Source organism: Ranitomeya imitator, chromosome 5 (assembly GCF_032444005.1).
Source record: "Ranitomeya imitator isolate aRanImi1 chromosome 5, aRanImi1.pri, whole genome shotgun sequence".
NCBI classification, from domain to species: Eukaryota; Metazoa; Chordata; class Amphibia; order Anura; family Dendrobatidae; genus Ranitomeya; species Ranitomeya imitator.
In genome coordinates, this window is record NC_091286.1 from 697,273,932 (window position 1) to 697,286,691 (window position 12,760).

At 48.8% G+C, this 12,760-nt stretch overlaps 1 protein-coding gene across 1 annotated transcript in view; it reads left to right on the forward strand.

Annotated features, from left to right (window-relative positions):
* Nucleotides 1–2,201: 2,201 nt before the first annotated feature.
* The window catches only part of LOC138637958 (peptidase inhibitor 16-like), a 166,372-nt gene continuing 155,813 nt past the window's right edge, over nucleotides 2,202–12,760 (forward strand). Inside the window, exon 1 of the mRNA XM_069726879.1 lies at nucleotides 2,202–2,453. Within this exon, the coding sequence (XP_069582980.1) occupies nucleotides 2,292–2,453 (162 nt within the window). The 5' untranslated portion in view covers nucleotides 2,202–2,291. The remainder of the gene's footprint in view (nucleotides 2,454–12,760) is intronic.

A 12,760-nucleotide genomic window follows, 5' to 3' on the forward strand; every position in this document is an offset into this window, starting at 1 on the left:
ACTATATACTTACTTCCCTACTGCTGTCTGTCCCCGGCGCTGTGCTTCTCTGCACTCACTGTGAGCACAGCGGCCGGAAAGCAGAGCGGTGACGTCACCGCTCTGCTTTCCGGCTGCCCGGCGCTCACAGCCAGAGCAGAGAAGCACAGCGCCGGGGACAGACAGCAGTAGGTAAGTATGTAGTGGTTGTTTTTTTTACTTTAACGATGGTAACCAGGGTAAACATCGGGTTACTAAGCGCGGCCCTGCGCTTAGTAACCCGATGTTTACCCTGGTTACCGGCATCGTTGGTCGCTGGAGAGCTGTCTGTGTGACAGCTCTCCAGCGACCAAACAGCGACGCTGCAGCGATCCGGATCGTTGTCGGTATCGCTGCAGCGTCGCTTAGTGTGACGGTACCTTTAGATCTGGACTGGAGGAAAGGGACCGGCCCCACTACCTTCCTGCAGTCCATTTCAAAAATAAAAGCACATACCGGGTATTCCTGAATAATTTCTTGGTCAAACAACTTGACCCAGTTCACACTCCCTTTTATTCTTCCCTGTGTCTCACAGGCAACCCGCTGTGAGCACAGGGCACTCCAGCGGATCTAATATGCTTCTGAGCACATCCTGGGGGACACATAGCGACCCTCGCATGTCACACCGGTCACTGCCTCACAGCTCATTATACTAAATGCTCTCAGCCTGTTGCCTGAACATTGTCCCCTGGTCATGGAGTGGCCAGTCCTGTTCCCAAAGTCCCCTGGCTCCATTGAGGCCAGGACATGAGTGCTATTCCCCGGTCCATGAGTGGCCTTAGCCTTATCCTGAATCCTAAACCAGTGTATCTGAACTAAGCCCTAAAGTAGTGCCTGCGTACCTGACCCCTGGGATCAGCAGCTCCAGTACCAGTTTCTACCCAGGAGTGGTACCTGGAGGCTACCTGTCGCACAAGCCTGACCTCACCACTTTAGACTCCAGTGAACACCAAGGTAGCCGCTAAGTTATGCCCCTTCCTGGATTACCCCGTACCTGTGGCACAATGGGTCTACAAATCCATGTGGCCCACGGTTGGGCACAACAGTCTGTTGGCCCAGCCATGACCGCAACAATGGGCCAGGTTTCAGCGCGACTTCTCCTTTGTATACAACCTGATGAGAGGTCTGTATGTTTTGGATGCAATATTATGTTCTTAGTGGATTAGGGTAAGCCTTCATAACTTCATTTCCTAGCAAAATGATTTTCTGAATCTGAATGATCTAGATCTCTCCAAGCACCATCACTCCAGATCTATTTCTTGAAATTGAAGTGTCATAGTTGCTTCCTCTCCAGCCTTAACCTTCAAAGATGTGAAGTGTAAAATGTCTATGTTTATTGTATAAGATGGATTTCAGGCACAAATGAGCAACCTTCATCGATCTCTTCCAGAGAGGAACCTATATCTGTGGACGTTCTATCTGTCTTCTAAAAGTCTTAAAGTTTCTGAAGAGCAATTCTCCCATGTAGTAATTAAAGTCTGTGAAAGCCCCTCACCAAAGATGAGAATTTCTCCAAGAAATGGAAAATGACTGCTCTGACTCTGCTTTTGATCCCTGGCCAGTGTTGGCGCCCCTCTGGCCATGGTAACCATAGCTCTCGAGCCGCTTAGCTGGCAGCTCTGCCATGATTACAGCCAGGATATACTTATGTTGTCTTCCATATTGGCTACTTTCATAAAAATTCTTACTATAGACAGAACATGAAAATGTTTTTGTTTTTTTTGCAGCTGTGAGAAGCCCAGTACAGAGTCCAGAGCGGACATCATAATTAACACTGGCAAATCTATTGCCAGCTCACCCTGTAAAAAGGACAATAACTAGTAAGATTCCATCTGTGCGGAGGGCCGCTTGCAGGCCTAACACCTGAGGGAAATGCGTGGCCTGTGCTTATCAAAGGGTTAACTGCAGGGCAGCTCTGCAGGCAAGTGCAGCATGAACCCTAGACCATGGGATACAGCTCTCGAAGAGTTAATCTGAATGCTCAGATGGAAGGTTCTGCAGGCAGAGCATCCCACATTATATAGAGGAACATAAACTTTTACAGCCGTGTATTAATCCCTGGATGCATGCTCAGCTGGTTCTCGGCTCTGCCCAGTCCCTGGTCCCTAACACAATAATTCTGCTTCCAGCATAATACATCAGCGGGTGGAGTAATGTCAGGCGTCCCACCCTGCCACAAACTTTATAGTCTCTGACTCCTTAGTGTAGGATCATAGTGTTAGGCCTCACTTACCCTCACACAACCTGGGCCTCCTCATACATCACATCACAGAATGTGGCCCAGAGGATCCAGAGAGCAAGGGCTCCAGAACTTTCTGTTCTGCCTGGTTCACCTGGTCACAGCACTGACTGATTTAGAGAAGAAGACCATGGTGGAGAAGCACAACTTCTACCGCTCTCGGGCAGATCCACAAGCTGCTGACATGAAGGCTCTGGTAAGATGAGGACATCTATGGGAATAATGATCTCATTACTGTGCCACAGTAGCTGAAGAGCGAGGTGATGATGAATCTGGGGGACAGATATGATGGAGACCTCTCATGACATAGAGTGACCGACTGGAAGAGACAATTGACGTTGTATCTAAGAGAACATACTGTATATGAGGAAACCCTACATGACAAAGAATTGACAAACATTTAGCATCACGGGGACGATGCATCTGGGTGACAGATATGATGGAGACCTCTCATGACAGAGTGACCGACTGGAAGAGACAATTGACGTTGCATCTGAGAGAACATACTGTATATGAAGAAACCTCACATGACAAAGAATTGACAAACATTTAGCGACACGGGGACGATGGGTGTGGGTGACAGATATGGTGGAACACTCGCATGATCTGGACTGATAGATGTGAAGTGATGGGTAATGAAGCCACTGGGTGGACCGCTATGATGGAAATCTCACATTACATAGAGTGGATGAATGGTGAGCTTTGGTGGAGACCTCACATAGCATGGAATGAAAGGTTGGGAAGAGACGGGTAATGATGCATCTGGGTGACCAGGTATGGTTGGAAACCTCACATGACATGAACTGATGGATGAGAAGAGATGGGCAACGATGCATCTAGGCGGACAGCTATAGTGCAGATCTTCCATTACATGGAGTTATGGATGGAAAGAGAAGACTGGTGATGCATTACATGCTATGGTGGATGGGAGACAAATGATAAAGCATCTGAAGAAACTGCTATGGTGGAGACCTCACATGGTATGGAGTGATTATATACAAAAAAACGTGAAGATGCATCTGGGTTGGCAGCTCACATTGCATGAACTGATGAATTTGAAGAGATGGGTGATGATGCGTGTCAGTGGGTAGACATGGTGAAGACCTCCCATGGCATAGAGTGATGATGAACAGAAAGATACAGATGATGATTCATCTGAGAGAACATTCATTGTGAAGATATCCTATGACATGGACTGATGTGTAAGAAGAGACTGGTGATGATGCATCTAGTTGAGACCTCAGATAACATGGCATGATGGATTGGAAGAGACGATTGCTGATACAACTGTGTGGGCAGCTATGGTGGAGACCTCAAATGACATAGATTGATGAGTTTGAATATACATGTGACAATGTCTCTGAGTGGAGAAATATAACGGAGACCTCAAATGACATGGTGTGATGGACAGGAAGAGACAGGTTATGATGCATCTGCCTGGCCAGCTATGATTGCAAGCAACACAAGACATGTACAGATAGATGGGGAAAAAAGGGTAACAATGCATCTGCAGGGACAGAGGTGATGGAGATTGCACATTACATGGAGTGATGCTAGGGAACATACAAGTAACAATGAACCTGAAGAGACTGCTATGGTGGAGACCTCGTATGACATGGAGCGAAGGATGGAAAATGATGCATTTTGGTGGGCACCTGTGGTGGAGACCTCATATAGCATTGAGTGAGGAATGGGAAAAATGGGTGATAATGGATCTGAGTGGCCAGCTATGATTGGAAAACTCACATGACATGGACTGATGGATGGGAAGAAATGGACGACGATGTATCTGGGTGAGAAGCTATGATAGAGACATCACATAACGTGCATTTATGCTGTATATGGGGAGAGACAAGTGATGATGCCTCTGTGTGGGAAGCTGTGATAGAGACCTCACATGGACTGATGGACAAGAAGTGACAGGTGATGATGCCTCTGTATTGGAACCTGTGATAGAGACCTCACATGGACTGATGGACAGGAAGTGACAGATGATGATGCCTCTGTGTGGGAAGCTGTGATAGAGACCTCACATGGATTGATGCACAAGAAGTGACAGGTGATGATGCCTCTATGTGGGAAGCTGTGATAGAGACCTCACATGGACTGATGGACAAGAAGTGACAGGTGATGATGCCTCTGTGTGGGAAGCTGTGATAGAGACCTCACATGGATTGATGCACAAGAAGTGACAGGTGATGATGCCTCTGTGTGGGAACCTGTGACAGAGACCTCACATGGACTGATGGACAAGAAGTGACAGATGATGATGCCTCTGTGTGGGAAGCTGTGATAGAGACCTCACATGGATTGATGCACAAGAAGTGACAGGTGATGATGCCTCTATGTGGGAAGCTGTGATAGAGACCTCACATGGACTGATGGACAAGAAGTGACAGATGATGATGCCTCTGTGTGGGAACCTGTGACAGAGACCTCACATGGACTGATGGACAAGAAGTGACAGATGATGATGCCTCTGTGTGGGAAGCTGTAATAGAGACCTCACATGGACTGATGGACAGGAAGTGGCAGGTGATGATGCCTCTGTGTGGGAAGCTGTAATAGAGACCTCACATGGATTGATGGACAGGAAGTGACAAGTGATGATGCCTCTGTGTGGGAAGCTGTGATAGAGACCTCACATGGATTGATGGACAGGAAGTGACAAGTGATGATGCCTCTGTGTGGGAAGCTGTGATAGAGACCTCACATGGACTGATGGACAGGAAGTGACAGGTGATGATGCCTCTGTGTGGGAAGCTGTGATAGAGACCTCACATGGACTGATGGACAGGAAGTGACAGGTGATGATGCCTCTGTGTGGGAAGCTGTAATAGAGACCTCACATGGATTGATGGACAGGAAGTGGCAGGTGATGATGCCTCTTTGTGGGAAGCTATGATAGAGACCTCACATGGACTGATGGTCAGGAAGTGGCAGGTGATGATGCCTCTGTGTGGGAAGCTGTAATAGAGACCTCACATGGACTGATGGGCAGGAAGTGGCAGGTGATGATGCCTCTGTGTGGGAAGCTGTAATAGAGACCTCACATGGATTGATGGACAGGAAGTGACAAGTGATGATGCCTCTGTGTGGGAAGCTGTGATAGAGACCTCACATGGACTGATGGACAGGAAGTGACAGGTGATGATGCCTCTGTGTGGGAAGCTGTGATAGAGACCTCACATGGACTGATGGACAGGAAGTGACAGGTGATGATGCCTCTGTGTGGGAAGCTGTAATAGAGACCTCACATGGATTGATGGACAGGAAGTGGCAGGTGATGATGCCTCTTTGTGGGAAGCTATGATAGAGACCTCACATGGACTGATGGTCAGGAAGTGGCAGGTGATGATGCCTCTGTGTGGGAAGCTGTGATGGAGACCTCACATGGATTGATGGAGAGGAAGTGACAGATGATGATGCCTCTGTGTGGGAAGCTGTGATAGACATCACATGGACTGATGGACAGGAAGTGACAGGTGATGATGCCTCTGTGTGGGAAGCTGTGATAGAGACCTCACATGGACTGATGGACAGGAAGTGACAGGTGATGATGCCTCTGTGTGGCAAGCTGTGATAGAGACCTCACATGGACTGATGGGCAGAAAGTGACAGGTGATGATGCCTGTTGTGAGTTCTGTTTTTGGGCTCCCTCTGGTGGTTACTGATGGTACTGGGTGACTTGTCTTTCCTGGGTCTCTGGGTTCCACCTGTTCCATCAGGATATGGGAGTTTCCTATTTAACCGGGCTTTGCTGGCATTTCCTCGCCGGTTATCAATGTATCCAGTGTGTCTTGTTACCTCTGCTCCCTGCTCCTAGAACCTTCTGGTCAAGCTAAGTTTGGATTTTCCTGTTTTGGTGTTTTGCTTTATTTGTTTTTTTTAGTCCAGCCTGCAGATATGTGATTCTTTGCTGCTGGTTGCTCTAGTGGGCTGAAATTGCTCCTCATGTACCATGAGTTGGCACATGAGTTCAAGTAATTTCAGGATGGTTTTTTGAAGGGTTTTTCGCTGACCGCGCAGTTCACTTTTGTATCCTCTGCTATCTAGCTTTAGCGGGCCTCATTTTGCTGAAACTGTTTTCATACTGCGTATGTGCTTTCCTCTCATTTCACCGTCATTATATGTGGGGGGCTGCTATTTCTGTGGGGTATTTCTCTGGAGGCAAGAGAGGTCTGTGTTTCTTCTAATAGGGGAAGTTAGATCTTCGGCTGGAGCGAGACGTCTAGGATCATCGTAGGCACGTTCCCCGGCTACTTTTATTTGTGTGTTAGGTTCAGGGTCGCGGTCAGCTCAGGTTCCATCGCCCTAGAGCTTGTTTGTATCTGTGCTTGTCCTTTAGTGATCCCCTGCCATTGGGATCATGACAGATGCCTCTGCGTGGGAAGCTGTGATAGAGACCTCACATGGACTGATGCACAAGAAGTGACAGGTGATGATGCCTCTGTGTGGGAAGCTGTGATAGAGACCTCACATGGACTGATGGACAAGAAGTGACAGGTGATGATGCCTCTGTGTGGGAAGCTGTGATGGAGACCTCACATGGACTGATGGACAGGAAGTGACAGGTGATGATGCCTCTGTGAGGGAAGCTGTAATAGAGACCTCACATGGATTGATGGACAGGAAGTGGCAGGTGATGATGCCTCTTTGTGGGAAGCTGTGATAGAGACCTCACATGAACTGATGCACAAGAAGTGACAGGTGATGATGCCTCTGTGTGGGAAGCTGTGATAGAGACCTCACATGGACTGATGGACAAGAAGTGACAGATGATGATGCCTCTGTGTGGGAAGCTGTGATAGAGACCTCACATGGACTGATGGACAGGAAGTGACAGGTGATGATGCCTCTGTGTGGCAAGCTGTGATAGAGACCTCACATGGACTGATGGGCAGAAAGTGACAGGTGATGATGCCTGTTGTGAGTTCTGTTTTTGGGCTCCCTCAGGTGGTTACTGATGGTACTGGGTGACTTGTCTTTCCTGGGTCTCTGGGTTCCACCTGTTCCATCAGGATATGGGAGTTTCCTATTTAACCTGGCTTTGCTGGCATTTCCTCGCCGGTTATCAATGTATCCAGTGTGTCTTGTTACCTCTGCTCCCTGCTCCTAGAACCTTCTGGTCAAGCTAAGTTTGGATTTTCCTGTTTTGGTGTTTTGCTTTATTTGGTTTTTTAGTCCAGCCTGCAGATATGTGATTCTTTGCTGCTGGTTGCTCTAGTGGGCTGAAATTGCTCCTCATGTACCATGAGTTGGCACATGAGTTCAAGTAATTTCAGGATGGTTTTTTGAAGGGTTTTTCGCTGACCGCGCAGTTCACTTTTGTATCCTCTGCTATCTAGCTTTAGCGGGCCTCATTTTGCTGAAACTGTTTTCATACTGCGTATGTGCTTTCCTCTCATTTCACCGTCATTATATGTGGGGGGCTGCTATTTCTGTGGGGTATTTCTCTGGAGGCAAGAGAGGTCTGTGTTTCTTCTAATAGGGGAAGTTAGATCTTCGGCTGGAGCGAGACGTCTAGGATCATCGTAGGCACGTTCCCCGGCTACTTTTATTTGTGTGTTAGGTTCAGGGTCGCGGTCAGCTCAGGTTCCATCGCCCTAGAGCTTGTTTGTATCTGTGCTTGTCCTTTAGTGATCCCCTGCCATTGGGATCATGACAGATGCCTCTGCGTGGGAAGCTGTGATAGAGACCTCACATGGACTGATGAACAAGAAGTGACAGGTGATGATGCCTCTGTGTGGGAAGCTGTGATAGAGACCTCACATGGACTGATGGACAAGAAGTGACAGGTGATGATGCCTCTGTGTGGGAAGCTGTGATGGAGACCTCACATGGACTGATGGACAGGAAGTGACAGGTGATGATGATGCCTCTGTGTGGGAACCTGTGACAGAGACCTCACATGGACTGATGGACGAGAAGTGACAGATGATGATGCCTCTGTGTGGGAAGCTGTGATAGAGACCTCACATGGACTGATGGACAAGAAGTGACAGGTGATGATGCCTCTGTGTGGGAAGCGGTGATAGAGACCTCACATGGACTGATGGACAGGAAGTGACAGGTGATGATGCCTCTGTGTGGGAAGCTGTGATAGAGACCTCACATGGATTGATGGACAGGAAGTCACAGGTGATGATGCCTCTTTGTGGGAAGCTGTGATAGAGACCTCACATGGACTGATGGACAGGAAGTGACAGGTGATGATGCCTCTGTGTGGGAAGCTGTGATAGAGACCTCACATGGACTGATGGGCAGGAAGTGACAGGTGATGATGCCTCTGCGTGGGAAGCTGTGATAGAGACATCACATGGACTGATGGACAGGAAGTGACAGGTGATGATGCCTCTGCGTGGGAAGCTGTGATAGAGACATCACATGGACTGATGGACAGGAAGTGACAGATGATGATTTCTCTGTGTGGGAAGCTGTGATCGAGACCTCACATGGATTGATGGACAGGAAGTGACAGGTGATGATGCCTCTGTGTGGGAAGCTGTGATAGAGACCTCACATGGACTGATGGACCAGAAGTGACAGGTGATGATGTCTCTGTGTGGGAACCTGTGTTAGAGACCTCACATGGACTGATGGCAAGAAGTGACAGGTGATGATGCCTCTTTGTGGGAAGCTGTGATAGAGACCTCACATGGATTGATGGACAAGAAGTGACAAGTGATGATGCCTCTGTGAGGAAAGCTGTGATAGAGACCTCACATGGACTGATGGACAAGAAGAGACAGATGATGATGCCTCTGCGTGGGAAGCTGTGATAGAGACCTCACATGGACTGATGGCCTGGAAGAGACAGATGATGATGCCTCTGCGTGGGAAGCTGTGATAGAGACCTCACATGGACTGATGGCCTGGAAGAGACAGATGATGATGCCTCTGTGTGGAAAGCTGTGATAGAGACCTCACATGCACTGATGGGCAGGAAGTGACAGGTGATGATTCCTCTGTGTGGGAAGCTGTGATAGAGACCTCACATGGACTGATGGACAAGAAGTGACAGATGATGATGCCTCAGTGTGGGAACCTGTGATAGAGACCTCACATGGATTGATGCACAAGAAGTGACAGGTGATGATGCCTCTGTGTGGGAAGCTGTGATAGAGACCTCACATGGACTGATGGGCAGGAAGTGGCAGGTGATGATGCCTCTTTGTGGGAAGCTGTGATAGAGACCTCACATGGACTGATGGACAGGAAGTGACAGGTGATGATGCCTCTGTGTGGGAAGCTGTGATAGAGACCTCACATGGACTGATGGGCAGGAAGTGGCAGGTGATGATGCCTCTTTGTGGGAAGCTGTGATAGAGACCTCACATGGACTGATGGACAAGAAGTGACAGGTGATGATGCCTCTGTGTGGGAAGCTGTGATAGAGACCTCACATGGACTGATGGACAAGAAGTGACAGGTGATGATGCCTCTGTGTGGGAAGCTGTGATGGAGACCTCACATGGACTGATGGACAGGAAGTGACAGGTGATGATGCCTCTGTGTGGGAAGCTGTGATAGAGACCTCACATGGACTGATGGACAAGAAGTGACAGGTGATGATGCCTCTGTGTGGGAAGCTGTGATGGAGACCTCACATGGACTGATGGACAGGAAGTGACAGGTGATGATGATGCCTCTGTGTGGGAACCTGTGACAGAGACCTCACATGGACTGATGGACGAGAAGTGACAGATGATGATGCCTCTGTGTGGGAAGCTGTGATAGAGACCTCACATGGACTGATGGACAAGAAGTGACAGGTGATGATGCCTCTGTGTGGGAAGCGGTGATAGACACCTCACATGGACTGATGGACAGGAAGTGACAGGTGATGATGCCTCTGTGTGGGAAGCTGTGATAGAGACCTCACATGGATTGATGGACAGGAAGTCACAGGTGATGATGCCTCTTTGTGGGAAGCTGTGATAGAGACCTCACATGGACTGATGGACAGGAAGTGACAGGTGATGATGCCTCTGTGTGGGAAGCTGTGATAGAGACCTCACATGGACTGATGGGCAGGAAGTGACAGGTGATGATGCCTCTGCGTGGGAAGCTGTGATAGAGACATCACATGGACTGATGGACAGGAAGTGACAGGTGATGATGCCTCTGCGTGGGAAGCTGTGATAGAGACATCACATGGACTGATGGACAGGAAGTGACAGATGATGATTTCTCTGTGTGGGAAGCTGTGATCGAGACCTCACATGGATTGATGGACAGGAAGTGACAGGTGATGATGCCTCTGTGTGGGAAGCTGTGATAGAGACCTCACATGGACTGATGGACCAGAAGTGACAGGTGATGATGTCTCTGTGTGGGAACCTGTGTTAGAGACCTCACATGGACTGATGGCAAGAAGTGACAGGTGATGATGCCTCTTTGTGGGAAGCTGTGATAGAGACCTCACATGGATTGATGGACAAGAAGTGACAAGTGATGATGCCTCTGTGAGGAAAGCTGTGATAGAGACATCACATGGATTGATGGACAGGAAGTGACAGGTAATGATGCCTCTGTGTTGGAAGCTGTGATAGAAACCCTACATGGACTGATGGACAGGAAGTGACAGGTGATGATGCCTCTCTGTGTGGGAAGCTGTGATAGAGACCTCACATGAACTGATGGACAAGAAGTGACAGGTGATGATGCCTCTGTGTGGGAAGCTGTGATAGAGACCTCACATGGATTGATGGACAGGAAGTGATAGTTGATGATGCCTCTGTGTTGGAAGCTGTGATAGAAACCCCACATGGACTGATGGCCTGGAAGAGACAGATGATGATGACTCTGTGTGGGAAGCTGTGAAAGAGACCTCACATGCACTGATGGGCAGGAAGTGACAGATGATGATGCCTCTGTGTGGGAAGCTGTGATCGAGACCTCACATGGATTGATGGACAGGAAGTCACAGGTGATGATGCCTCTTTGTGGAAAGCTGTGATAGAGACCTCACATGGATTGATGGACAGGAAGTGACAGATGATGATGCCTCTGTGTGGGAAGCTGCGATAGAAACCCTACATGGACTGATGGACAAGAAGTGACAGGTGATGATGCCTCTGTGTGGGAAGCTGTGATAGAGACCTCACATGGACTGATGGACAGGAAGTGACAAGTGATGATGCCTCTGTGTGGGAACCTGTGATTGAGACCTCACATGGACTGATGGACAAGAAGTGACAGGTGATGATGCCTCTGTGTGGGAACCTGTGATAGAGACCTCACATGGACTGATGGACAAGAAGAGACAGATGATGATGCCTCTGCGTGGGAAGCTGTGATAGAGACCTCACATGGACTGATGGCCTGGAAGAGACAGATGATGATGCCTCTGCGTGGGAAGCTGTGATAGAGACCTCACATGGACTGATGGCCTGGAAGAGACAGATGATGATGCCTCTGTGTGGAAAGCTGTGATAGAGACCTCACATGCACTGATGGGCAGGAAGTGACAGGTGATGATTCCTCTGTGTGGGAAGCTGTGATAGAGACCTCACATGGACTGATGGACAAGAAGTGACAGATGATGATGCCTCAGTGTGGGAACCTGTGATAGAGACCTCACATGGATTGATGCACAAGAAGTGACAGGTGATGATGCCTCTGTGTGGGAAGCTGTGATAGAGACCTCACATGGACTGATGGGCAGGAAGTGGCAGGTGATGATGCCTCTTTGTGGGAAGCTGTGATAGAGACCTCACATGGACTGATGGACAGGAAGTGACAGGTGATGATGCCTCTGTGTGGAAAGCTGTGATAGAGACCTCACATGGACTGATGGGCAGGAAGTGGCAGGTGATGATGCCTCTTTGTGGGAAGCTGTGATAGAGACCTCACATGGACTGATGGGCAGGAAGTGGCAGGTGATGATGCCTCTGTGAGGGAAGCTGTAATAGAGACCTCACATGGATTGATGGACAGGAAGTGGCAGGTGATGATGCCTCTTTGTGGGAAGCTGCGATAGAGACCTCACATGGACTGATGGGCAGGAAGTGGCAGGTGATGATGCCTCTGTGTGGGAAGCTGTGATGGAGACCTCACATGGATTGATGGAGAGGAAGTGACAGATGATGATGCCTCTGTGTGGGAAGCTGTGATAGACATCACATGGACTGATGGACAGGAAGTGACAGGTGATAATGCCTCTGTGTGGGAAGCTGTGATAGAGACCTCACATGGCCTGATGGACAGGAAGTGACAGGTGATGATGCCTCTGTGTGGCAAGCTGTGATAGAGACCTCACATGGACTGATGGGCAGAAAGTGACAGGTGATGATGCCTGTTGTGAGTTCTGTTTTTGGGCTCCCTCTGGTGGTTACTGATGGTACTGGGTGACTTGTCTTTCCTGGGTCTCTGGGTTCCACCTGTTCCATCAGGATATGGGAGTTTCCTATTTAACCTGGCTTTGCTGGCATTTCCTCGCCGGTTATCAATGTATCCAGTGTGTCTTGTTACCTCTGCTCCCTGCTCCTAGAACCTTCT